Consider the following 27,965-nt stretch of genomic DNA (forward strand, 5'->3'; position numbering starts at 1 on the left):
TATGTAGGTGAATACTGGGAATACAAGAATTGCCTCATTAACATGAGGCCATTCAAAAAATATTTACAAACTTTTCATACTTTCTGTGTTTTATTACTGATGAATGAATACAGCAGAATAATACAGATACAGCTCCCATTATACCAGGAGCTTGAATAATGTAATGAAATAGTATAGAAACACCGAGAAAGTTCTTCAATCTTGTTTTAATTTAAAAAATGAAACTTAATGCAATGCTTTCCCATAGTAGTCAGAAACAAAGTAGTGCCTGATCCCAGCTGTAGTTCTCTCTGTTTTTTCAGGTTCTTTCACTGATTAGCCAACAACCTGGTCATAATCTGACTAGTTACTAGCAGAAGCCAGGTGCTCTAGGAACTTATTTAGTAGGTTTTCATGGTACTTTCAGTCTTGAGCTAATACTGTACTTTCACACTTTCATCTGCTGCATGACCAGTGAGCAGGGGAGAGGCAGAAGAATACCCTCAAAATGGAGGAAGAAGAATATGAGGAAGTTGTGGAGGTAAGAGGAAAACCTGAGAGTAGAAAGACTTGTTTCCTGCCTTGTGAATGAGTATATTAATCACTTTAATGAGTTTTGCTCGTCAGCATCAGTGGTTGCTTGCTGTTTGCTCTCTGCAAATTAGGGTTTGATTAGATATCTATTAAATCAACAACAACAAAAGTCTCCCTGGTTCCTATAATAGTTTCTGTGTTTAAGCAGGGATTGTAACCACCCCACGCCCCCTTCGCAAGGCTTTGTGATTACTCTTCTGCATAATTATAGATGCAGTGGGCCATCTCTTTTCCTTCCTGGCTTGCCCTCTGACATCCAATCCGTGCTAGAGAGGAGGGCTTTGGAAGCCACTTTCCAGCCTCGCCCCTGTGCCCACTGCAACTCAGAAATGCAGCAGTTTTGTGCCACCAAGGCACTGTGAACCAATTTACCCTCAGAAGCTGCAGAGACGGGGCCAGATCTAGAGCTGTAGATGTCCGTGGAGCTGCATCAAAGATTAATTTGCTGACAGGTCATTTAACCTTACAGTTATATGCCTAATTATGTAGTCTCAGCAATTGGATGAACAGAATCCCCAGGAACTGGAAAACCTACAGTTTGATATTATTATTATTATTATTTCAATGGGGCTCGACCATGACTTTGCTATTGAAACTGGGTATGAGGGCAATGAGCAGTGTGGTCTTACCTCTTGCATTACTGCTATTCTGAAGTTAAATAATGCATTCTGCAATATAGAAGTGCAATATATAAGCACACTTCTCAGTGTTTGAGGAGGAGAAGGAGACAGTACAAACGTAGACTCCCCACAACTCTTTATCTCCACACTGTGTTCAATGGGCTGTTGGTTTCAGGCAGTCTTGTAGCACCTAGTCCTGGCTGCTGGCTTTGTAGATTTCACTTGAATTGGTTACATGTGTTTTGGAAAGTAAGTGCTACCTTTCACAAAGTTTGTTTTCATTTCAAAGACAGTGCATCACCAAATTAAACAGACACCAGTTCTTCACTGTTTCCTATTGCCATGTTACTCCTAGTTGCCTCTAGCACTTCTTGAGGACTACATGCTCTTGGAAAACAAAATGTATATTTATTTGCTGTCAATGTTTATTTGTTGCTGATGGAATTTTGCTACATTGGGCTTTTTTGCCCATATGTCTCTGTTTCATTCTTTGCTTTTAATTTTCACTTCCTGTAACCACATCCCAAGGACAGACCAAGATGCTGCTGCTTTCACAGCTTCCCTTGAGATATTCACACTGAGAGGTTAAACAAAACAGGAAAAAATAGGATCTGCTACAGTTTTAAACCAGCTTAAGCCTTTTTAGAATTTTCATAACTAGCATTCCACTTCTGTATGAATCACTAATTATAAAGCTGTAAGAATTCTGTCAGACACTCATCTTCTGAAAGAGTGGGAAATTATTGCTGAGTAACGAGTGGCTGAGAAAACACCAAGGATTTCAAGATCGTATTTTACTCTTTCTCTACAGTTAGTAGCCTGTGTGGGACACTTGAGATGTGCAAAAAGAAAACCCCTACACACAGTTAATGACCTAAATCTTTGCTGCTGAGTTAGTCAAGGCTTTATGGAAGGTGGGTCAGACACCTTATAGGGCCGGTGAGCAGAAAGTGCCCCAGAACAGCCCAACGTGAGATGTGAACCTAACTTTGAGGAGCAAGATTGGGAAAGGGGCTTAAGTTGTATCCAGAACTTGTTCAGGGCCTGGTGCAGAGGGATTTCTGTCCCCGCGGCCTGAGCGTCTGACCCTGAGGAAATCACTGCTGAGGAGGCTTTCAAAGATAAAAATCGCACGTTGTATTTTCTCCTTTTTTTTTGGAATTCAGTGCCAAGCGAGGCACCTTTTTGAGTAAAATACCCTCTGTTTGGTATAAACGGCCTGAGCAACATCTTTCATGGCAGCGCCATCGCCCGGCGGCCATTTCACCCGCAGCCGGGGTGGGTTGGGAGGAACTTAAAGCTCATCCAGTCCCAACCCCTGCATGGGCAGGGACACCTCCCACCAGCCCAGGCTGCTCCAAGCCCCATCCAACCTGCCCTTCAACACTGCCAGGGATGGGGCAGCCACAGCTTCCCTGGCCAGCCTGGGCCAGGCTCTCACCACCCTCACAGCACAGAATTTCCTCCTCATGTCTCACTTAAATCTCCCTCTTCCAGTTTTCATTCATTCCCCCTTGTCCTCTCCCTCCCTGCCCTTGTCCCAAGCCCCTCCCCAGCTTTCCTGGAGCCCCTTCAGGCACTGGAAGGTGCTCTAAGGTCTCCCTGGAGCCTTCTCTTCTCCAGGCTGAACACCCCAGCTCTCCCAGCCTGCCCCCAGAGCTGCTCCAGCCCTCGCACCATCTCCTCTGGCCCGTCTCCCGGCGCCCCAGGTTGCCAGGGGAGCAGAGCTGTGCCCAGCCACGCAGGAGAGGGGTGCTCAGCGCTCGCTGTGTGCCCAGGCTCCTCAGAGGGGCCCAGGGGCTCTGCCCAGAGCTGCCTCAGGCACCCCCGGCTCCAGCCCTGTGAGGAACAGAGAGCTGCTGGCCAGGGAGCAGTGTCCAGGAGGCTCTGCAGGCAGGGACGTGGGCCTTGCTGCCCCTCCAGCAGGCTCCGCATCTGCAGGGCTTGGAAACCCCTTCAGGGATGGGGACTGCCCCCCTGCCCTGGGCAGCCTGGGCCTGACAGCCCTTTCCATGAAGAAATTATTCCCAAGATCCAACCTCCACCTTCCCTGGCACAACCTGAGGCCATTTCCTTGTCCCACTCCTTGTTCCTGGGGAGCAGAGCCCGACCCCCCTGGCTCCAACCTCCTCTCAGCAGCTGCAGAGCCAGCAGGTCTCCCCTCAGCTCCTTGTCTCCAGGCTGGACACCCCCAGCTCCCTCAGCTGCTCCTGCTCACACTTGTGCTCCAGCCCCTTCCCCATGAGGAAGTTGGTTTCCAACAACAGCAGGAAGGTTTATGCTCCACCTCCCAGTCTGCCACTTCAGAGTAGATGTAGCACTCTGGAAGCTTCTTTAAGCAGCAGGAGGATGCACAGTCCTTGTGCTCATTGATGGCTTCAACAACCTCAGATTCTGCTGGAAGGGCCTATGGCTGGGAACAAATGACCTAGGAGGTTTCTGGAGACTATTGAAGGCAAATTTCTTCATGCCATCTATTGATGAAGTAACCAGGAGAGATCCTCTGCTGCAGATGCTTCTCTTAAACAAGAAAGAACTGGTGGAAGATGTAAAGGTCAATGGCAGCCATGACTGCAGCAACTACGAGACTGTTGAGTTGAGGAGTGAGTAAGATAAACAGAGTTACAATCACAGAGTTCTGGAGAGCAGATTTGGGTCTGTTCCTCCTTGGGAAGATCCCATGAGAAAGGAGGTCAGAGGTGCTCAGGGATTCTGGGTGATCCCCAAGAACAATCTCCTCAGAGCACACCAATGGTTCAGTCTGATGTGCAGAAGTCAAACACAGCAGAATGCTGGTTAGAATGAACAGGGAGCTCCTGACTAGAAAAAGTCAGATGTCATATCCGTCTTCAAGAAAGGCAAGAAAGAAGATCCAGGGAGCTACAGGCTGGTCAACCTTGCTTCAGTCCTTGAGACACTTATGGAACAAATCCTTTCAGAACCTGTTTCTAAAGTCATGAAGGTCATGAGGATTGTGAAAATTGGTTTATCAAGAGCAAATAATGGCTGATCAAACGCACTGCTTATTGTCAATACTTCACTGCTGCTATGAACAAGGGGAGACCAGTGATCAGTACTGCAAAGTCCAGATGTTAGCCCATCATTACTGGTGTCCTTCAGGGATCTATAGGTAGGAAAAACTCTGAGGGAAACCTTAGAGAGAGAAACCTACTATAGTCCTCTCAGTGTACTACCAACCACTTGAAAATATCCCACTTTTAAAAAAATGCTGATTGTTTCCTTTAGGTTGGTCATCATTGTCTTCACTTTTGTGGGTAAAATTAAATAATGATCCTTCATTAACTCCTTGCATGATTGAGAACTATATGGAAAGAAATCCAATCATTAATGCAGAAAATTAACAGATGTTCAAAATCAAGATTCTGTGACTCTGTAATTACCAAGCATGTAAATGTAAATAGGTACTTATGAACTAGAAGTCCTATTTCTTCAGAATTGTGTTTTAAAAACACTTAAGAGAGGCTACAATTTGCTGTTCTGTGTGATCTGGCCTAACAATGATTTTTTTTTTCTCTCTCTCTTTTTTAGTACTACATAGAAGAAACAGTTATTGAGGAGGGTGAACCACATGAGGTAAAGGTCCCTGGGATGTTGCTCGTGGTGTTTACGTGCATCTAATTCCTGCATCATGCATTAATAAAAGCACATATCTTCACTGCTTTGTGGGAAACCCAGCAGCAGGTAGTGCTTTTCCCAGTGTTCACACAGACAGGTGCTCTCCAGGGATTTCAGTGCTGAAACTTAGACAAACACTTGAATACTTGAAAAGTGTTGTAAGAGAGACACTCGTGTTGGTGCTGAAGTAGCTAATGAAAAAAAAGGAATGCAGGGAATGTTCACATAGGAAACAAAACTTTTTGTAGTTCGAGTTTTGTATACTTCTTGGTTTAATGCTTGGTTCATTTTCTGGTCTGTCTCACAGTAATGCAAATAGCTATCAGAAATCTGAGCTCCATGCACTCTTTTTTAAAGATGGTTTTGTTTGGTTGGGTTTTGAAATCTACTTGAGATGCTTTGAGGGACATGGTGTGATTCTTGGGGTGCCCTGGACAGGGACAGGAATTGGGCTCAGTGATCCTGGTGAGTCCCTTCCAACTCAGCATATTATATGATTCTATGAATTATTCAGGTGGAGCACACTTTGAAGTTGTAATGATTATTTTAAGATAGTTTTAATTAGAATCTTGCTATTAAGATGATTTTTTACAGCATAGATATGTTGATAAACAAGTAAGTAAACAATTTACATTAATTAAGGGCTTATTTGCAGTGGATGCTTCCTCCATTGATTATACAAGTGTCTCAGCCATATCTTTGCCATGATTGTAATCTGGCTATGAGAAAATGGAGTGTACTAGAAAAGGTGGATTCTAAGTATTTGTTCAGCCAGCTGGTGCATCATCTCCTTATTGCAGGATCCCAAAGACTTGGTCTTGTCTCTCTGCTGTGTCTGTTGCCTTCCTTTTTTCCATCATTTTTTTGAATGCTTCTGTGCACCTTCAGCCTTTCACAACTTTCAGTGACATCATGAGGAGCCCTGGCTGTGTGACTTGTGTCTTCAACACAACTTCAGCACTGGGAACATTTCTGTAGTTTGGTATTAGATCTGGTGGTCCCACCTGAGAACCTCTCTGATGCCAGGGGAAGTTACATGTGTAGAATACAGGGAACAGGGACCCCACTCTTCCATCTGGGTGATGTTTCATAGGAGAAGTGCCACTGATTTTTCTGCCCTGCAGGTGCTTGTCCTTTTACTAGATAGGGGAGGAGAAAAAAAGCTCACTGTAAAATGAAGATCTATTTAGTTACAAAGCAAACAATTATTTCTTTCTCTATTCCCAGGTAATCACTGAGATCACTGAGACAGTTAGTCAAGACTTCACAGGTCCTAGAACCACCACATATACTGTTGAGCATGAAAAACCTGCTGAGGATGGAGCAACCCCAGTCAGAAAGAGGACAATACGGACAAAAGTGGACCCGTCGAAGTTCTTGACACCTTATCTGGAACATAGTAATAAAATGAAGGATCTGTTCAGTGAGGTAAATTGTCCCATGCCTTTTACTCCTTGAGAAACACCAACTTTAAAAATATTTAATACGTGTTAGTGTAACCTTTCAAACTAGTTTTTCTCCTGGACTTCATATGTGTCAGTATTATTTGTTTCTCTGAACTAGCCAATCACTGCCCCCTTTCCTGCTTAACTCTAGAAGACCTGTACTCTATTTTGTTGTGAAAAGTGGAAAATGACTGTTCTACACAGATGTAGATGCTATCAGATCCATGTTCCTAAATTATAATGTACATTAAAGTCACTGTTAAAGGACCATTTGAAATCGTACATCTCCTGCCACAGATTGTCCTTATCTTTGGACACTGATACAAATAACTGTAAATTTATCAATACAAAGCTCTTAAGGAGAATATATTCAATTAAAGGTTATCTAAACCAGGTTAAAGTTAGAAATGGGTTTATTTTTTATTATGTGAAATGGAAGAAATCTAAAATCAACTTCATTCGGCAAACGTAATTGAGTAATGTTCATTTGTATTATGGAATAATCTGCCCCAAATTCCTATACTAACCAGGCAAATAAATCAATAGTTGCCACATTCATTTCTGCCAGATCTTAGGTGTGTCTTAATTAGATTTGTCATAATTTTATTTCAGAACAAATACAAAGAAAAATTTAGAAAAGAGAAAGGAAAGCCTTATGCTTCCACAATTGATACCCCAGAAATCCGGAGAATCAAGAAAGTGCAAGACCAGCTCAGTGAGGTAGGTAGCAACTGTCACAAGAACAATACACACACACACACACACACACACACACACACATATATATCTCATCCTCCCCTCTTTCTTTTAAGCAGCTCTAGGCTGTCTTTCCACAATACAGCTCATAGTGTGGGAAACCGAAATCCACATGGAAAGGCTTAATTCTTCATACAGTAAATAGGAAGAATTGAGTCCCTAGGAATGGGAAGCCCCAAAGCTGGGAGGGTGGTCACCTCACCTAACTGGTGTTGAGCAGAAGAGTGTGCATTTCATTCTACTCCACTCCTGACAGAATCTGCCAAGGAATGTGCTGCATACCCTGTGATCTAACCACAGCAGGGAGGTTTTGTGCCCAAGCTGCTGGTTTGCCATGGTGATGTGACTACCTTACTTTTGGCACAGCAGCCAGTGTTTACATGGGAATGGGCTGTGAAGCTGAGATACACTGCATAGCACGGGGAATCTCTTGAGCTCATTATACAGGAACAATGTATGGAAGTGGAAGAGCTTTGTGAGTGCAGAAGGGCACTATCTCTCACTTGGATTCATTGCATTTATCTCCCAACTAGTGAACAACATGGATTTGTTTCTGTAGGCTTTGTTTCTAAGGAACAACTAGTCCTAAAAGCTTTACTCAATTCAGGTTTTTCATTTACAATATTAAGTGTCAAAATGTCAATATTCTGCTTTTAAAAAATCCATCAGGTTTTGCTGGAAGAATAAATGTTTTGTGTGCATTGATGCAGGTTAAATACCGCATGGCTGGTGAAGTTGCCAGAACTATTTGCCATGTTGATGAAAAGGCCAAGGACATAGAACATGCAAAAAAGGTGTCACAGCAAGTGAGCAAGGTGAGCAAGTTCTGTCATTCTGGAAGGGCTGTGAACATTAGTGGATTATGAGGTTCTGCATAGGAATAATGTTTTGCGCTCGGGGCAATAAAGTGATGTTTATAGAACAGTTTAGAAGCACAGGGAGCAATAGCAGAGAAGTTGATAAGTCAGGTATAAATATGATCTGAAAAGTTCCCAACTGATGTCTTCAATGTCACTAGTTTGGGACTCCCCTTTTTTTAAAAAAAAAAAATTAAATAGAGCAGGTAGTTTATTCCCAAAAGTAGATATTTTTCTAATGATAGAGTAACCAACATGCTGATCTTTCTTTCCAGGTACTATATAAACAGAACTGGGAAGAGAATAAGGACAAGTACTTGCTTCCCCCTGATGCTCCTGAGCTTGTGAATGCAATCAAAAACACAGCAATGTTCAGTAAGGTAAGGAAAAAAAATCATCAAAGATCTAGGCAGCTGAAGTGCAAGAAGCATTCCAAGTCAGAGCTGAATTAATATTGAGTATTCTGGTATTTTTCTGATTTTTAGAAACTTTATACTGAAGACTGGGAAGCAGACAAATCACTATTCTATCCATACAATGACAGTCCAGAGCTCAGAAGGGTGGCACAGGCTCAAAAGACTCTGAGTGATGTGAGTATCCAAGCCTGACTGACAGCTGGGTCACTGTTACAGGGTAACTTGATAGACTTCATGGTGGACTTTCTAAGGGGGCAGAAAATCAAAATGCATCAGTGTGCACTGATAGTGAGCTCTGATGGTAGTGCTGGTTCAGTGTATCAACCTGTTGGCAGTTGGATGCGAGATGATGAAAGAATGCAAGAATTAGTTTATTAAAGATCTTCTGAGGTGATGAGTAAGAAGACCTCAAGTACCTCTCAGAATGCCCAGTCAACTCTCAGCTTTGGCTGTAAGCCCAGGTCACTGTCATGGGTCTACAAATCTTTCTCTCTAAAACAGTGGTAAGAAAAGTCAAGAATCCTTGAGGCTGTTATTTGCTGATGCTTAGATATATAGAGCTCTTCAACCAAGGATTTCAGATCTTGCTTTAAGATTTCAGTGAATTGTACAGATGTCCAGAAGTTCAATAATCCATATTATCAGGACCAACAGAGTAATATACTTGAACATTTTCCCAGGGAACTGATTCTTTTTCCCTGTCTCTTATCAAGAGGCTTCTCAGCAGGGCTCCAGAATATATCAGCTGAAAGAGTTCATACTGTGGACAGAACTACTTTGACTAGTGGTGGTGGTAGCAGACTTAAGAGTAAACATGCTGATGCTTAAGTTGGCAGTTACTGAAAATGTTTATTTCTTTCATGTTTTCAGATGGTCTATAAAAAAGGGCACGATGAGAGAAAGTCTAAATACACTTCTCTGCCAGATCCCCCTGATGTGGAACAAGCCAGGAAAGTGACAAGGCAGCTGAGTGATGTAAGTAGAATGCAGTGCTTCTGTAGAGACCTCCCTTCTGCAGTTAGAGAGGCAAAAAAGTACTTTAAGAAAGGCTAAGCAAAAGCCAAGACCCCTTTGATATTCACTGGTGGAAATAATCTCTGTTCTTGCTCAAGTGCTTAGAGAAAACCCAGCCCAGCCTCAGGTGAAAGGCACATCTTTATTCTTGTCAGTGAATTTAGTTTTCACAAAATATTTCTGGTTCTACCACACACACGTTACTTCCTCTTTATTTATTTATTTTTATTTTTTTCATTTCCTTCTTTACACTTTCTGCATTTACAGGAGAAAACAGTGAACAACATCCACTGTGCTGTTCTTTTAAACGTAAACAGTTACATGTAAATATAAATCTAGTTTTGGAGCAAGTTAATTGCTTACCAGGAATAACCCCCTTTTGCTGAGAAGTTGCCTGGGTCAGCTGCACAGAATAGATTTTAAAGCTTCATTTCCATGTCAAACCATTGTACAAGTACATATCCCAGGCAGTCTTAAGTTCATGGATCCCAATTAGTGGTGATGTCTAGCAACTTAGATAGCCTTATCCTGATTTTCCCACCAAATAAACAAGTAACATTCAACATTAAATTCCACAACTGTGTGGCATGATTTAAAGATACTCTGGCACCAGTCCTAGTCAATAAATTTTAGGTATACTTACAATAAAACATAGCTGAGGTGTGCAGGAGGTGAAGTGAAATACAGGAAGACCAGCTTGTGCTGGAGTAACTGGAACTAAGTCACAATCTTGTAAGACAGAAATAGGATTTTAACTCAGTTCAGAATTTAGCTATCATGAAGAGGACATGCATTATTTTGTTGCTATGTATTGAAAATTATCTGCTGTTTAATAGTAGAGAGTTTCAGTATTCACTCCTGGTTAGGAAAGTATTGTAGTGAACCCATCTGGAAAGTGAAAGAAGTTGGTATTTAATTTAGAGAAAATTTCTGGAACCTTATTCTTTCGTAGCTTAAAAGCTAGATTGGTATCAAGATGTGTAGACATGTAAAAAGCAGGATCAGTATCATAGTTCTTTGAAACAAATAAAATAGAAGGTGTTTTGTTATTAGACAGACAGGAACTGTCTCTTTGAACAGGTGATACTTAGAAGTTTTACTGTAATGAGCTTCAGCAGCAATAGCAATCAATTCTGCCTTAACCAGTAGGCAATGTTATGCCCTAATATTGTGTGACCAGTGAGAAAAAGAGAACTGAAGGAACATGTTAGTGCTGTCTTACACTGAGATTTTCTCATTAATAACTCTCTTCTACAAGAGATGACTTATTCAATCTATTAGTCCATATTTTTTTGGTCAGAGAAGGTTCTAGGGGAACTAACTGCATACAGGCCATACCATATTCGAGGTGTTTTTGACAGTAACAGATGAAGTGGTTTTAAGGCAGATGTAAAATGTGAAGGAACTTAAAAAATATTACTTTTAAAACCAAAACCGTCAAGTGAAAATAGAACTGTACCTTGGGGGCTAAATTTTACTTTTCCATTTCCTTATAGGTTGCTTATAAGGAGGACTACAAAAAGAAGATCAAAGGCAAGTGGAGTCAAACTCCGTGCTATGATGTTGCAGTTGCAAAAATGAATGCAGAAAATCTAAGTATGGTGAGTGAATTCTTCAGAAAAAGTGGAACAGCTTTATCCTTGGTTGGTGTTAACATGGAAAATACTGATCAATTTTGCCTGATCTATTTGTTATCTTTCTCTTTTCCTTAATAATCTACTTTGTGGATGGGCTGATTTATAATGTAAGTGCATTTGACACGTTGTTATCTCTTTGTCTCTGTTCCCAACAGAGAAAATATCAGGAAGACTTTGAAAACATGAAAGACCAAATCTACTTTATGCAGACTGAAACTCCAGAGTACGAAGCTAACAAGCGAGTTTCGAATAATGTCAGCAAGGTATGTAATGTGTGCTGTCTGGTTTTTGTGGTAAGCAAATCAATCCAGTTAACCAGGACCAACTTAAGCTAGTGCCTTTAGCTCAGTATTTTCATTTTTATTCATCCTTGCTCAGTGTTTCTTAGTGATGTTGTGCTTGCCCACCTGTTGTTCCAAACAGGGAGTTTTTCTGGCTCTTGCATTTTCTGCAACAGTATATGCATCAGCAAAGGCAACCTTATGTCATTCATTTGTAAGAGAGTGATTACTCTGAGATCTCAACTGCTTACAATGTTTGTGGGGATGGACTTGGAGGTGGGGACACCTGCTGAGGAGCTCCCACTTGTCTTCTGACCCTACCTCCTGGCTCATCATCTGTGCATTCCTGCCATCTGTGTGCCTTTCGTGGTCCTTTGCCATCAGGAATCATGAGTTAAAAAGAAATTTTCAACTTCAAGATTGTATAGCTTAGTGATTGTTTGGCTTTTAATACTGCTTTTTATAACCCTTTTTGTCTTTATGTTTTTGAAAGGTAAAATATAGAGCAGACTATGAAAAGAACAAAGCCATTGCAGATTATAACGTGCTTCCTGCTACAGAGAACCCCCTGCTAAGGCAACTAAAAGCTGCAGGAAATATACTGAGTGATGTAAGTATTGTCAAAATACCACTGGATCATTTTCAGTAATGTACAATAAAGCCAACTTGTCATTTCTTCACAAGGCTTCTCCTTTGGATCTCTTAGTATTTTTAGTTTTTTATTTGTCATGAGATATGACCAACCAGAACAGTAGAGATGAGGACTCATATCCCCACAGCAGAGTGTAACAATAGCTGTGACATGTCATGAGGATGGCTAAATTACTATGTTGTTCATTTAGGTCTCTGTGGAAAATTGAACACAAGATGACAGTTCTTACCTTACTGTTCTAAGGAACTTCAGCTGATGCTGATAATATAATATGTGGTGCTTTTGCATGTTTACATATATTCTATTCTGGTTACTCACTGTAATGGCTTTCTCAAGTTCTCTCTTCTTGCTCTTTTCATCTGTATGGAGATGGCATATTTCTCACTGTCAGAAGTTAAAAAAACATTAGTCAGACCTTTCTGCCTTACCTTACCAACCTAAGAGGCATTAAAATAAGGTTTTTCGAAATATCATTGGGGGAAAAAAAATGTGCCATCTGTTTTTCAATCTTCTGGGAAAGCTTTTATTTGTAATCATTTCACAGATTTGTCATATTTAATGTGTTGTGAGTTGCAGTGAAATACAATTCATTCTCTGACATTATATACTGTGTTTTCTTTTGCAGAAATTATACAAAGAAGCCTATGAACAATCAAGAGGAAACAAAATGAATTACTGTGACACACCCAAGTTCCAGACTGATGCTGCTCTGAAGAATTTTAGTGATGTATGTCTTTGTTTATGGGATGTCATTCAGTGCTCACACTCTTGATTACTCTGCTTATCAACTTGTGATAATTTTTCCAGGTGAAATACAAAGATGCCTATCAGAAGAATATTTTAGGACACTATCTGGGCAGCTTTGAGGATCCCCATCAAATACACTGCATGAAAGTTGAAGCCATGAAGAGTGATGTAAGTGTGGCAACCATTCTGTTTTCACCATCATACCTGAGTTTCAGAGAAAGCTCTGTTATGGTTTCTCACTGAATGTTGATTTTATTCCTAGAAAAATTACAAAGCAGAGTATGAAGAGGATAAGACCAAATGCTACTTCCCTCAGACCATAACTCAGGAGTATGAAGCTATTAAGAAGTTAGAGCAGTGTAAAGATGTAAGTACAGGACAGTTCTGATTATCAAATAGTCAAGTACATGCAGAGTGTCTGCTTCTGAGATATGCAGAAATAACAGATTCCTCTTAACTTTAGTGATTTTGAATTTGATCTTGTCAACATATGTGACTTTTAAAAACCATTTTCATCTGTATTTTAGAGCCTTTTGTGACATCTAGTGATCAAGACAGATATAGCACAATCTTTTTTTTTTTTTTAACAAGTAGAAACATAAAATTAGAGGAATAGTAGAAAAATGAAGTATTTACCTGCTTAAGTCAACATATTTTTACATTAATCCTTTAAAAGTACTTGAGTTACTTGATTAATATTAGTTTTATTTATTTTATCAATACTTGGAAAATATTTAGAATATATATTTGTATATAATATAATAAAGTGTATATACAATGAGTAAAATATCTTATAATGTATACTGCACATTTTAATATTTATATGCCTGTTCAATGTATTTTACATGAATACCTTGAAGTTATTTTTAAAATGTATTTCCTCTCTGATTATGTTAAAAAGGGACCTGGGAAGCACTGTGCATGGTAGTGTTTGTATCTGCACCCATGCCAGAGCTGCTGTCTCAAGGAATGCTACATTGCAATGTCGTACAAAATAGGTCTGTTTATATGCATTTTCTGCAAATCTATTTATTCTCTTCCTTCAGCACACCTACAAAAAGCATCCTGATCAAACCAAATTCACTCAAGTGACTGACTCTCCAGTACAGAAGCAAGCAGAGATCAACAGCAAGCAGCTGAGTGATGTAAGTACACTTAGCACACATCAGTTTCTGCACTCTGCCCACCTTCACATTGTCATCCAGGCTGAAGGTAACTCCTGAAATGGGGGTGCAGGTGAATGTGCACCCATAAGCACAAAAACATCTGTGTGAATTCACAGTTCAGCTCCAGTGGAAGATCAGGGCTATTTTATTATTATTTTTTTTTAGTTTTTCAAGTGGCTGTTCATGTCAAGTTTGAGAGTGTGTGTTTGTGATTTTGTTCATGTCCATCATTCCCTACTGTGTTCTTTGCACCAGTTAAGTTACTGGAGTTTATACCATTCACTTGGCAAGGACCAGGAGTCTGCCTTTGTGAGTGAGGAGACATGAGATCTTCAGATTGTGTCACTCAGTGTTATTAAGCATTTGCAGTCTATAAACATTGGGTTGCTAAATTGCCTTCTTTATATTTCTTTGCAGATAAACTACAAAGCCAAAGGTGAAGAAATTATTCACAAGTACCACCTCCCTCCAGATGTGCCCCAGTTTATACAGGCTAAAGTGAATGCCTACAATATTAGTGATGTAAGTTTGTTTTGAATCCAGATGTCTTGGTTCAACTCACAAGATGAAGTTTCTGTGAGCTAGAAGCAGTTCATTCAAAATTCACCTTCTCTTCTAGAACTATTACAAAGCTGGCTTGGAAGAATTAAAATTGAAGGGATATGATCTAAAACTTGATGCTATTCCTATCCAAGCTGCCAAGGCTGCTAGGCAGGCTGCCAGTGATGTAAGTACCTTCTTCCTAAAGAAACTCACCCAAAAGAGTTTACTAAAAAAACATGTGCAGTCATGCTTATTAAGGATATCTGAAATACAATGCCTTTATTGCTTTTTTTTTAGCATGTTAGTGGACATGTTTAACACAGTTGTTTTGTTACTGGTGTTTCACTAATGCATTTGTGTAATTCCATTGGGGAAAGGCTGTTTCATTGTGTAATTCTCTGTAAATAAATAGGCTGTCTTGCACTCTGCTGTCATGAGGAGGTGGTCAGTAGTGACAGCTCCATGAGCAGTGAACCCCTGAATTCTCTCAGGCCTTCTGTAGGCCTGATTATGAAAGAGATGAAAGATTCTAGAACACAACTGGGTTTTGAGTAGATTCTTGGGGATGGCCTCATGGAAGTGCCTTAGTATTTTACAACTCCTCTCCCTTTTATGATCAGTACAAGTGAGGTAACACAACTTTGAAAGTAAACTAACTGCTGCTTTGGGTAGCAATGAATTGTAAAGAGATGTGTCTGGTTTGAATGGAGTGTTTGGTCACGGACTTAAATGTGAGGGATGCTCTTTGTAGAAAACAGAGGGTAGCCTTTGCAGGTTAACTATAAAACCCCTTTTTCTTCTGTTTCTAGTATAAATACAAAGAAGCATATGAAAAGGCTAGAGGAAAACAGGTTGGTTTCAGAAGCCTGCAAGATGATCCTAAGCTTGTTCACTACATGAATGTAGCCAAGATTCAGTCTGAGCGTGAGTACAAGAAAGATTATGAGAAGACCAAGACTAACTATCACACACCTCCTGACATGTACAGTATCCAGGCTGCTAAACAGTCTCAGGATGTAGCTTCTAATGCCCACTACAAAAACCTGATCCACAACTACACCTATCTGCCAGATGCCATGGATGTTGAGCTTGCAAAGAACATGATGCAAATTCAGAGTGATGTAAGTATTTTCATGGATATTTTCCACCCACTGTGAAAAGTGAAATAGGAATTTATATGCAATGAGAATTGCCATGACTCTGTGTGAATGGTCTGTTTTTCTTATGTCTTGGGAAAGATTGTTAGAACTTTTAGCAGCTGGTGGTAACATTTAGAAGTCCCAAATTCCAGGTGAGTTCTATTCAACAGGATTTTGATGTTGGTGTATCCATGGAGAGGAAATGTCTAGAATATTGACTTCAAACGAACTGCTTTCACATTTCCTCAGGAAACTTTATTTTGCAACTACCATGATTTTGTTTTATTATTTAAGACTTCTTCTAAGTTGTCTTTGTCTTCACGTGAGGTAGATTTGATAATGTAGTTGGACTATTATTAACATTTAGGAAGGAGTAGACAAAATGTAACTATTGATGTTATTAGAAATATATTCTGGAGGTCTGTGGCACAGGAGATCTCTCCTAGGACCTTCTCAGTCCTTCTTACAGATAGAGTTTCAAATGGCTGACTGGGAACACATGCTTGCCCTCTGCACCTCTGCCTGCTCTGGAGTTTGACCTTGTATGGTTCCCCATGAAGGGTCACTCCTGTCAGAGTTAGAACACAGAAGGGTGTTAAAAAAGACTGCCCATAATATCCTGACATTCAGACTGCACATTAACCCTGTCTTAATGCTTATATGGAATATCCTTCTGGATATTTTGTAGGTAGGACGAATTTTTCTGTCAATTCTGAATATTGTGCTGTAGGAGGAACTATAGGAAGAAACCCAAAATTTGAGCCTCTGCTCTGTGAACATTTGTATAAGGCCAAGTCTCACAGAGTCTGCAGAAATACAGAACAAATTAAACCATGTTTAACAGTCACCATGTGGTAGTTTGGGAGTTATTGAGCCTTGAAGGTTGGTGAAATTTTTCACATGGGTGAAAGGAAAGGAAGGTTCATAAATACTGCAGAGATGTTGCAGTTTATAAGAAATGAATTATGAATCAAAAAATGCAATAGTCCATTTTCTTCCTTATGAAATCATCAAGAAGCATAAAAATATCCCTTGTTCCCCTCAATAATTTATAAATATTTCTTGCTAACACAGAACACACCAGCCAGACTATGAGATTATCACATTTCTGTGGGAAAATCTTGGTTCATGTTGGCTTTCTGTCCTTCAGAATGCATACAAGCAGGAGTATAACAGCTGGCTCAAGGGTATTGGGTGGAGTCCTCTGGGTTCCCTGGATGTTGAAAAAGCTAAAAAGGCTGGAGATGCATTAAATGAGAAGAAATACCGTCAGCACCCAGACACCATCAAGTTTACAAGCATCCCAGATTCCCTGCCAATGGTTTTAGCTCAGCACAACACCAAGCAGCTGAGTGATGTAAGACATTTTTCATCATTAATGCAATATAGTGGTTTTATTTTCTTAGGCCATATTTATTATTTGCATGTTACTGCCTGATATTCCATCTTAGAAAACCTTTAAATTTAAAAACCTGTAAAAATAGCAACATTGCAATTTGTTGGTAAGAATTAAGCATTATTACATTTTCTCTACTAGTTAACACTAGTATTACCCACTTTCTATTTGTCAACAAGTGTTGGTTTATTTTTCCTTGCAGGTAGCATATAAGAAAGAAGGTGAAAAAGTGATACACAAATACACCCTGGATCCTGATGTTCCTCAGTTTATCCAAGCCCGGGTCAATGCCTACAATTTGAGTGATGTGAGCATATAACTAATAGTTCTTTCAATAATACATTTATTTGTCATTTACTTAATAGAAAAAAACCCAACACTTTTATTTCATCATGCTATGATATTGAATATAGAAAAGCACAAGGTCTGAATTCAGCTAAGCTTTTACTTAATGAATTTTGTGCTTGTTAAGCAGATTTTTAAAGTGTCTGAGTACTCATGAACAGAAAGGTTTTGGTGCTTTATGCCAAGCTACTTGGATAGACCGAATGAGAAAACCAGCATAACTTACTATTCAAATTCCTGTAGGCTTAGAGACTTCTGTCACCTGCTTTTATATAAAACACATTGCAAAGGGAAGCAGTACAGGTTCTCTGTAGGTTGCTTCCTGCTGCTGGGCTTTCAAGGAAAACTCATCCAGTGAGAAGAAATGCCTTTTTCTGCTGTTCAGCTACTAGCCTGCCTGATTTCCATCACTTCTTGCATCCACCCAACACCATCAAGCTCTCCACTGATAGGATCAGTTTTATTGCCTTTGTGATCATTTTTATTTTATTTTTTTTGCATTATCAGGCCTCCAGGAGCTGGGTAAAAGCTGACATCTTCTTTATTCCCATCTTACAGACAGCCTTGAAATACTACTAGTTTATCCAGATGCTAATTGTTAAAAACAACCCATTGGTCAGACTGCTTTCTTCAGTCACTTAGGACCATTTTGAAACTAACAGGAGAACATTTCTAAAGGCTGAGGCAAATGAAAAAGGGGTTTGCTTAAACAAGGGCAAAAATGCCACTGATAGAGTAGTTCCACACAAGATTTGCAAAAAACACTTATGGAGTTAATAATTTTAGATACATTAATTAAACTGGTTGTCTGGAATGAATCTTTGCAGCAGATTTCTTTATCATAATGTGTCTGTAGTTTGTGTACAGATTAACATTTGTCCTTGCAATTGCACAGACTAAACTGCATATAATAATCTAGTATAATAAAAATATGGGCTTAAACAACTCTGTTAAAATTGCTACTCACAGCATTGCAAACTCATCCCTTTTTTCCCTATAAGGCTAACTACAAAGCAGACTGGAAAAAAACCATTGCCAAAGGATATGATCTGAAACCAGATGCCATTCCTATTATTGCTGCGAAAGCTTCTCGGAATATTGCAAGTGATGTAAGTGTAATTTACATAAAGTGGAATACATTTACTGCCTTACAGCTTTCTGCAGCATGTTATGCTGTAGACCATCTGCTCTCTACCTATAATGGTATAAAGACACTTAACTCTGTGAATTGAAGCTCATGATGCTTGTGAAATACCAAGTGAATTCAGATGTCTATATGACCAAAAAACCCCGGTTCCTTAGAAGTGCATTGTAAGGTGTGTGAGTGCTGGTGAGCTGGGGCTGTTTGGTGTGTGTGCTTCCAGTGCACACCAGCTTGTTGGAAAGTTCCTTTCTTATCATGTAGTTGTGCTGTATTCTTAATTGCTGGAGACCTGTATTTCTACTTCTCTAGCATCCACAAGCTGTACAGAAACGTGGCTGTTTTCAGGCAACTGTAAAGCTTCATGTACTGTCTGACACAAGATGTGAAAAGAGATTTGGGGGACAGAAATAAATGCACTAACTTTAGCAAAAGACTGCATATTACTTCCATTCCCCACTTCAATCTGCCTCCCTCCAATACTGCAATGTCTAATTGTTAGGTAGTTTGGGGCTTTTCAATAATATATTGTTATGTTAGTCTTTTAATTAAGAAACTGAATGTTCCTGGGAGTTAGAAGTCCATGGCAGTAAAACACATTATCATAGAATCACCAACTGGTTTGGGTGGGAAGGGGCCTTAAAGATCATCTAGTTCCAAGCCCCCTGCATGGGCAGGAACTCCTCCCACCAGACCAGGTTGCTCCAAGCCCCATCCAACCTGCCCTTCAACACTTCCAGGGATGCAGCAGCCACAGCTTCTCTGGGCAACCTGTTCCAGTGTCTCACCCCCCTCACAGGGAAGAATTTCTTCCTAATGTCCAGCCTAAACCTCCTCTCTTCCAGTTTTCATCCATTATCTCTCGTCCTCTCCCTTCAAGCCCCAGTAAAAAGTCAGTACATCAGTGGCACTGGTGAGGAGCACTATGTAGTTGCATATCTAGGTTTGAGCTCTACCAGGGGTCAAGACAAGCTGAGAAATCCAGCAATCCTCTTGCTTTGTGGCTTAAATAATCCTGTTATGAATTTAGAGACTGAACTGCAGTTGTTAAGATACTGAGTTACTATCCAACATATGGTTTCTCTATCCAAAGTGGCTAAGGCTTTTTTCTCCTTTTGTCTCTAGTACAAGTACAAGGAGTCATATGAGAAAGGTAAAGGCAAACAAGTTGGATACCGGAGCCTGCAGGATGATCCTAAGCTTGTTCATTACATGAACGTGGCCAAAATACAGTCAGATCGTGAGTACAAGAAGGATTATGAAGTCACCAAGACCAAATACCACACTCCTTTGGATATGTTCAGTGTGATGGCTGCCAAGAAAGCCCAGGAAGTGTCTACAATGTCTGGCTATAAACAACCAATTCACAATTATACACTCTTGCCTGATTCTATGAGCCTGGAGCTGTCAAGGAATGTGATGCAGCAGCAGAGTGATGTATGTCATGATTCATCAGCTCATTTTTTCTTCTCAGAATGATGATCACTCTATTAAGCTTTTAAGGCTAAAAAATTAACTATATTGGAGTAACAGTAGATCAAGATGTAAAAGTCTGGTCTGGAACCCTGTATATTCCAAATAATATCAAATATTATTCTAGGGAACTTGCTTAGCAAGTATCATCTTTCTTTGTATCTCTACACATTTGGATGATTCTCAGACAATGAACATGTTTTCCTAATTTGTGTATTTTTGTAGTTGAGTTTGTAATGACAGTGTGCTATTGTAATGGCACATTGTCAGAGAGGAGAGGCTATGCACAGAGTTTAAATTCTGATTTTTGTTTAAGTTACTGAAAATATACATAATGTGTGTTTGCACTGTACCTAGGGATTTGAGATATAATGTTAACTTTTCCATCCTGCCTTTATCCTCCAACAGATGCACATACCATGCATGATAAGAACTCAAAAAAAAGTAGTTTCTATTAAGTTCTGTGACTTGATTCAGTTTTTTTTTATATAGTGTAACTATAACTCCTTGTTTTTCCAGAAACTATTTAGTTTAATCTGCATTATTTAACAGCCCTTTGACAAAACTGAAATTCCCAAGAACCTTAAAAATCTGACTGAAAGTGTTCTTCAGATTCTAAGCATGGTTTGGAGAGGATAATGTGCATGTTCCCATTGGCCATCAGACAGAGGATCTACCTTTAGACCAAAAAAATTTTGTCTCAGGTTTTTTGCTTCCCCTTTTCATTTTCATCCAGCCTTGCAGAGCTGCCTGAGCCTGCTTGGCTGTCTAACTCTGGATGTTTGCAAGGAGAGAAGCATGGTCTTTGGGGACAAATTTAACCTATGTGCACATGCTATGGAAATATGTGATCTGCTCCTCAGACTCTGATATTCTCCCTGCCACCTCCAGCTCTGCAGTTCAGGAACAGGTTTTATTTTTGCAGCATTTTTGAACCTTTACCTGTTGTAAAAGCTGTGTTATAAAGTATGATTAAATAGGAACGTGGTCTATTCAAGATTGTGCAGAACCAGGCCAATAAGTAGGAGTTGTTGAAAAAGTTTCTATGAATTAATTCTACTGCAAACTGAGTCTACTAACAAAGAGAGTAATTTTAAAACTATAATAATTTTTGTAATTTTTCCATATTTCCCCCTCAAAATTTGTTCTAAATTCTGTACATTTGGTTTGTAGTGTGATTTCTACACATTGTTTTAGTAAAAAGGATTTATTTATCCCTAACACATCAATAGTTTTTCATGTTATACTAAGAATTTGGAAAACAATAGCAGTTTTTTCCTTAAAAAATGAATGACTGGAAGTTTTAAAGCCTTACTTGTTTTTATGTTCACGGGCCTTCTAATTTTTCTTGTCTCACTGTGGTTTTCCTTGTTTATTATTTTAAAAGAACGTGTACAAAGCAGACTTTAATAACTGGTTGAGAGGAGTTGGCTGGGTACCAATTCAGTCTCTGGATGTAGAAAAGGCCAAAAAAGCTACAGAGATCCTCAGTGAAAAGAAATATCGACAGCACCCAGACAAACTGAAGTATTCTATCACCACGGATGCCATGGAGCAAGTGCTAGCCAAGCAAAATGCCAAGACCATGAATAAGGTGAGAATTTGCTCAAATTCTCATGGCTGAGCCAGAGGTTGAGTCTTTGTCTTGCCAAACTCCTGAATTCCTGTTGAAGTCATGAACATTTCCAATGGGTATGGTGGTTTGCTTGGTCAAGACTGAACTCTAAGAGGTGATGGAAGCTTCAGATTGGATTCATAATTAGAGGAATTTCATTTTCTGTTTATAAAGATTAAATATTTCTCTTTTGTGTATGTGATTTAAGATATCTTCTCCAGATTTATGGTGCTTTGGTAACTGTTGCTCTGCAGAGAGTAGTATTCATAATCAGTGAGCTGAACTAACACTGAAATTCCATCAGTTTTATAAAAGTTTCCTGGACAAGCTGAGCTCTTTAGATTTGTCCTGAGATAGATGGGATGCTGCTGATCCTTATTCCATGTTTGCCATGAAAAGAGGGAGTTTGAAAATAAAATTAAATTCAAATGCTTTGCATTAAAGCAGAGAAAAATGCAGGTTGAAGGTTTTCAGTTTCAATACTTGTTAGTTGTCAAAACATACTTTGCAAATTTCCCAAGTAAAATACTAAAGAAAAAAGAAGAATATTGTTTGGCCTCTTGGCAGTTACACTTGTGAAGATTATTTGTAGTGTTTATGGAACTTTGCTGTGCTGTAAAATGTAATTTATTGCAAACAAACAAAGCAAAAGCAAGCTCTTTTTTATGAGTGCAATGCCTTTTCAGTGCTATTACTTTGTAATTGCAGAGGCTCTACACTGATAAGTGGAACAAAGAGAAGACCAGCATTCATGTTATGCCAGATACTCCAGAAATTCTGCAGTCTAGAGTGAACCAGATCACAATGAGCAATGTGAGTTCCCCTGCTCACAGTGAGCACTCAGTGCCTGTGGCACAGACCATCAATTAGTATCATTGTTCTGTCTTTTTTTTTACAAAATATTTAAATTCAGATCTAGGACACTTCAGTATTTCTGCCTTCATAATAGAGAACCTGCTCTCTTTTGCATTTTAAATCAGAAACTTTACAAAGCTGGATGGGAGGAAGACAAGAAGAAAGGTTATGACCTGAAGCCAGATGCTATTCCAATAAAAGCAGCCAAGGCATCCAGAGACATTGCAAGTGATGTAAGTCTGAACGCCCGATAGTCCTCAAAGTAGCTACAGAGATGGTCAGAATGTTTTCAGGCTGCTCTGTTATACACAAATGTGTATAACATCGAGGTGTCAGTGACATGGTTGGTGGGATAACCCTTGCAGTACTTGCTCTCCAGTGGAATAACACTGAATGGTGTTATTTTGTGTCATTTTTTTCTCTTTTTTTCAGCAAGACGCTGAGCTTTATGTGCCTGTGTTCACTAGGTTATTTTCTGAGTATGTTTAGATGACTAAACCTGAGGTCCTATGGCGAAAAAGAACAAATAGTTTCTACCTTTTCAGAGATGAAATGGAGCTTCCCAGTGCATTTTTTCTTCCTAATGTCAGTTTTTGCTGCTCTTTCCCCTCCCTGCTCTCAGTATAAGTACAAACTCGCCTACGAAAAAGCGAAAGGAAAGCACATCGGGTTCCGCAGCCTGGAGGACGACCCCAAGCTGGTGCACTTCATGCAGGTGGCTAAGATGCAATCTGATCGTGAGTACAAAAAAGATTATGAGAAGGCAAAGACTAATTTCCACACTCCAGTGGACATGGTCAGCGTTGTGGCAGCCAAGAAAGCCCAGGAAGTGGTGACCAACGCAAACTACAAAAACCTGATCCATACCTACAATGTTCTGCCTGATGCCATGAGTCTTGAACTAGCCAAAAACATGATGCAGATACAAAGTGATGTAAGTAAGATTCTTCATACTTTGAATTCCAAACACAATGCTTAGTTTATGAAAGCATACTGGAAGATAAACATTACTATTTTCTTGGCAAAATTAGTTCAATTACATGCTAAAATGTAGTAAATAAAATAAGACCCTTAGCAATGATAACGATTGTGATTTTTATAAGACTCTAAAGTATTAAATTACACCCATTGCTAAAGAATTTGAGCTCAGAAATAAGTGATTTTATGTGTACAACAAATTGAATGATTACTGGTTACATTTCCCATCAGGGTCTTCTGGAGTAGTACTTGTGTGCAGGATAAGACAATAAAACCTTAATGGCTTTACCTTGTACTTCAAAAAAAGTTACCTCTTCAGAAGAAAGGAAAACCAGCTGAGTAGCTGTATTATCAGATTTTCTGGGACAGTTAATGTATAGAGAAGATGGCCTTTTTTTCTCAATATCATGGTTCAAGAAAATCCTCCTCTTCAAGAGGGCCTTCGCATGTAATGTCATGTGAGCAATCTATAGAAATCATAAGGGGGATCTGAGCACTGTATGAAAGGCAGAGTAATAAAAAATGTGTTTCTAAACAAACCTTGAATGCATCTGAGACTCTCTATTCAAGTGCATTCAAAATCCAATATTCACTAAAGACTGAAGAAGGTGCCATGATTTACAGACTTTTATGTGCATCTGATTATTTACTTCTCTTTCTGCTTCCAGAATCAATACAAAGCAGAATATGATGAAACCATGAAGGGTGTTGGGTGGGTACCACTGGGCTCCTTGGAAGCTGAGAAGAACAAAAAAGCAATGGAAATTGTTAGTGAAAAGAAGTATCGCCAGCACCCAGACAAGCTGAAGTATTCTGTTCCTATGGATTCCATGAACATGGTCTTAGCTTTAAACAATGCTAAAATCATGGATGAGGTAAGAAAGTGTTCATCAAAATTCATTAAAGTTTGCAGAAGAAGTAAGAAAAAAACTTTACCTGATGTAATCATCATTCTGCCCTTAAGTGCTAAAATAAACAGACAAATGTTCCTACTGTGTTAGTAGTTGCATCATTGTAAAGCTTATCTTTCATGTAGGAAATACTGTTTTACATTGTTTTATTTAATATTTTTGTTATGCTGACATCATGCTTCTATCCTTCCAGCACAAGTACAAACAAGCCTGGGAAGAAGACAAGAAGAAAGTTCATATCACACCAGATATTCCACAGATTGCTTTAGCAAAAGCTAATGCATTTAATTTAAGTGATGTGAGTACTGTTTGTAAGACCAAGCTGTTGCTCTTTTTCTTAGGAATAAGTGAGATGACAGCATATGAAAGTCTCCCTAATTCTCACTTTGCTAACCTGTTGCCATTTTGGAAAGAGCTATTCATTTTACTTTTCTCCACTTCCTTCCCCAAAACTAAAGTTGCCAAGAAAAAGCCATACTATTAATAGTGAGGTTATGAAGTGTTCATGTAAGTCAATTTTGAGGGAATATAAATCTTTCTGAGTGTCTTAGACAACTGTTCAGGCAGTGCTAAACAGATGAATGCTCTGTGTTTCAATTTATCATAGAAAATTAATTGAGTTTCATGTCTTTTTGCTCTTTCAAAGAATGTTTCTTTTCTCTCTTTTCACAGAAAATGTACAGACATAAATTTGAAGAGTCTAGGAAGAAAGGGTATGATCTCAGAGCTGATGCCATCCCTATTAAAGCTGCCAAAGCTTCTAGGGATATTGCTAGTGATGTAAGTTCTTGAATGGAAAAAATACCCATTTCAAATATTGTAAAACATTCAATTCTTGACACAATTCAATTTTAAATCCCAATTAGATAAGGATTATTCTCTTCCTTGTAAGTAATTCCAGCCTATTTTTTCTATCAGTCTTAGAGAACAGTTGCTTTATAGAGAGATGAGGAGATTTATGAAGGAGTCTTAGAGAAAAAGAATAAGTTCATTTCTCAATGTCATGGTGCTTGGATACTTTATAAACGTATGTGGTATATTTGCAGTTTAGACAGAATGTTCAGAGATAGTTCTTAGAAATATTTGAAAAGAACAGACATGGACTTAAATAGTTTTGCTGCTGTGTTACAGTTATCTTCATTCCTTTGGTGAAAGTCCCATTACATTTCTTGGTGCAAAAAATTAAAGCTTCTAGAGTCAGGGCTGTTCTGAACTCCTTTGTGGATCAGTGATGATGGATTTGCTGTGGCAGGGACAACTCCAGCCCAAGAGAGGAGTGAAGTTAGGGCTTAAGGACGTTACGTAGCCCATCACATTCTTTTTAAATTATTATTATTTTTTTTACAACGTTGGGAATGTTGAAGCCACTGCAAAGTCTTATTTCCTCTGCCACTGCTCTCAGCTGAGGGGAAGATAACTCCATTCTGAGTTCTCTCTGAGCAATAAGCAGTGAAAGAAAAAGGAATGGATACTTGTTCTGTGTATTTTGTTGATTAGAGACTGAGGAAGGGGTTAAGACTTTGTAATGTTGCCATTTTTAGTAAAAACAAATGCAAAAGATCTTGGGAAGTCTATGGAATTTTGTCTTCATTTGAACAACTGAACCTAATAGAATTATTAGATGTTCAATTTAATGGTTAATCTTCAGGTATGGACTTAAGTATTCCAAGTATGGTGCAGACTACCATAAAAATAGCTACCCAAGCTGAATACTGGAAACAAGATAGCAGTGGTAACAGAGAAATGTGTGGGTTAATGTGCTCTGGTCCTTGTGTTTGTGAGAGCTCATCTTAGAGCCAGTACTATATTACTACAGTGGGAAAGGAATAGAAAGAGCACTTTTCCCATAGAACTGGTGTCTGTTGTTTTGCCTTTTGCTTTCTGCCACTATATTTCATATTTGCATTGAGTCACTTACAGTGAGATTAGAGAGCAATTGAACTTCAACTTACACTGCACCTTGTGCAGGAGCAGGACAAAGTCTTCTAAGGAAGTGTAATTTATTAAGAAAGTGTTTGAAATGTACTGCTTTTAAAAAGGGACACTAGATGTGTTTTGCTTTAGAGTGCACCCAAAGACCCCATCTCTACATGCTTTGTGATGTTCTCTTAACAATGTTAAAACACTATTTTAATCTAAGTTTTAGAGATTTTTTTTTTCCTTATGAGATAAATATTGCTGATTAAATAAATGAAACATAAATAAATCTGTCTCTATTCTCTTTACAGTATAAATACAAGTTAGGATATGAAAAAGACAAGGGAAAACTTGTAGGCTTCCGCAGCCTTCAGGATGATCCCAAACTTGTCCATTATATGCAAGTGGCTAAGATGCAGTCTGACCGTGAGTACAAGAAAGCCTATGAGATGAGCAAGACTCATTACCAGATGCCTTCAGACTCATTCAGCGTGGTGGCAGCCAAGGAGGCCCAGGATCGCGTCACCAACACCAACTACAAGCGACTCATTCACCAGTACATGCTTCTGCCAGATGCCATGAGTTTGGAACTGTACAGGAACATGAATCAGATACAGAGTGATGTGAGTTTCTGTCAGTCACAGTGGGGACTTTTCCCCTGCTTTCTCCTTATGGCAGTGGTTTGGAAACAACAGAATGATTGTGTATGAGCCTTTGGTGAATTGCAAACCTTCCTTCTCTGTCCTGTTTGGCAGAATGAGTACAAGCAGGATTACAACGAGTGGTTCAAGGGCATTGGCTGGAGTCCTGCTGGGTCTCTGGATGTAGAGAAATCTAAGAAAGCCACAGCAATTGCAAGTGATCAGAAGTACCGCCAGCATCCCAGCCTGTTCCCCTTCACAAAACAGACTGATGCCATGGACTTGGTCCTTGCAAAGCAGAATGCAAATATAATGAATAAAGTGAGTATTTATGGGGAAATTAGGCAAACACTCATATGATCCATTTCAATATACACTCTGTAAGTCTCTGTAACCATCTTTATGTATTAGTTTGGGAAAAACTGCTGTCACTTACAGGTTCCCCTTTTGTATTTCTGTTCTTTGTGAAACCCTCAGTTCCTGACAAATAGCATTGCTTAAATAGATCTTTTCCTATTTTTTCCATTGCTGCCTCTCCACCCTCTATTCTCCTCATTCATGTAGAGAAGTTACTGCCTCTGAAGATCTTGATAGCTGGGCTGGATCTTAATTCAGCTGATTCTGGATTAGGTCATTACATAGTAAAAGGAATCACCTTCATCTTTTTACCTATCCATATCCAAAGTGTGCAGGTGGAGAGGTGAAAACCCTGAAAGAGCTATTCTTTGTCATTTGTATTAACACAACTGATGTTATTTTTTCACTAGCATGCTTATACTGAAGCTTGGGAGAAGGATAAAACTCAGGTCCATGTGATGCCAGATACACCAGATATCCTACAGGCAAAACAGAACAAGATGAACTACAGTCAGGTAGAGTTTTTTAATACCTCCTATTCAATTTTAAACTAATTTCTAATTTATTCAAATTTAAAAGTGCCTCCCACTTAAAAAAACCACTAATTAATTTGTATAAGGTAGAAGAAACAGAACAGAGGATTTAGAACAGAGCAGAATTTTTTCTGTGAACAATATTTTCAGAGTAGCAATAGGTACTATCTTCAGCCTAGCAAAGTAACAGTTTAAAATACATTATAATGTATGGAAAATATAGGTCCTGTTTTTGAAATATGGATGTGCATAGTCCATACCCTACTTCCCATATAAATAAATCACGTTAAAAATTCCTTACTATAAAATTAGAAGTTCCTT

At 39.2% G+C, this 27,965-nt stretch overlaps 1 protein-coding gene across 1 annotated transcript in view; it reads left to right on the top strand.

Annotated features, from left to right (window-relative positions):
• The first annotated feature begins 487 nt into the window (after nt 1-487).
• Nucleotides 488-27,965, top strand: part of NEB (nebulin) — a 114,010-nt gene continuing 86,532 nt past the window's right edge. Inside the window, exons 1-32 of the mRNA XM_010002256.1 lie at nt 488-520; nt 4,743-4,787; nt 6,057-6,257; nt 6,887-6,994; nt 7,741-7,845; nt 8,163-8,267; nt 8,373-8,477; nt 9,174-9,278; nt 10,814-10,918; nt 11,110-11,217; nt 11,729-11,845; nt 12,513-12,614; nt 12,695-12,802; nt 12,897-13,001; nt 13,681-13,779; nt 14,218-14,322; nt 14,420-14,527; nt 15,153-15,464; nt 16,633-16,839; nt 17,081-17,185; nt 18,225-18,338; nt 19,496-19,801; nt 21,225-21,431; nt 22,161-22,265; nt 22,433-22,540; nt 22,930-23,241; nt 23,954-24,160; nt 24,390-24,494; nt 24,869-24,976; nt 26,425-26,736; nt 26,869-27,075; nt 27,522-27,626. Coding sequence (XP_010000558.1) covers nt 488-520; nt 4,743-4,787; nt 6,057-6,257; nt 6,887-6,994; nt 7,741-7,845; nt 8,163-8,267; nt 8,373-8,477; nt 9,174-9,278; nt 10,814-10,918; nt 11,110-11,217; nt 11,729-11,845; nt 12,513-12,614; nt 12,695-12,802; nt 12,897-13,001; nt 13,681-13,779; nt 14,218-14,322; nt 14,420-14,527; nt 15,153-15,464; nt 16,633-16,839; nt 17,081-17,185; nt 18,225-18,338; nt 19,496-19,801; nt 21,225-21,431; nt 22,161-22,265; nt 22,433-22,540; nt 22,930-23,241; nt 23,954-24,160; nt 24,390-24,494; nt 24,869-24,976; nt 26,425-26,736; nt 26,869-27,075; nt 27,522-27,626 — 4,584 coding nt within the window. The remainder of the gene's footprint in view (nt 521-4,742; nt 4,788-6,056; nt 6,258-6,886; nt 6,995-7,740; nt 7,846-8,162; nt 8,268-8,372; nt 8,478-9,173; nt 9,279-10,813; nt 10,919-11,109; nt 11,218-11,728; nt 11,846-12,512; nt 12,615-12,694; nt 12,803-12,896; nt 13,002-13,680; nt 13,780-14,217; nt 14,323-14,419; nt 14,528-15,152; nt 15,465-16,632; nt 16,840-17,080; nt 17,186-18,224; nt 18,339-19,495; nt 19,802-21,224; nt 21,432-22,160; nt 22,266-22,432; nt 22,541-22,929; nt 23,242-23,953; nt 24,161-24,389; nt 24,495-24,868; nt 24,977-26,424; nt 26,737-26,868; nt 27,076-27,521; nt 27,627-27,965) is intronic.

The sequence above is a fragment of the Chaetura pelagica genome, unplaced genomic scaffold (genome assembly GCF_000747805.2).
Source record: "Chaetura pelagica isolate M959 unplaced genomic scaffold, ChaPel_1.0 scaffold677, whole genome shotgun sequence".
Lineage (NCBI taxonomy): Eukaryota > Metazoa > Chordata > Aves > Apodiformes > Apodidae > Chaetura > Chaetura pelagica.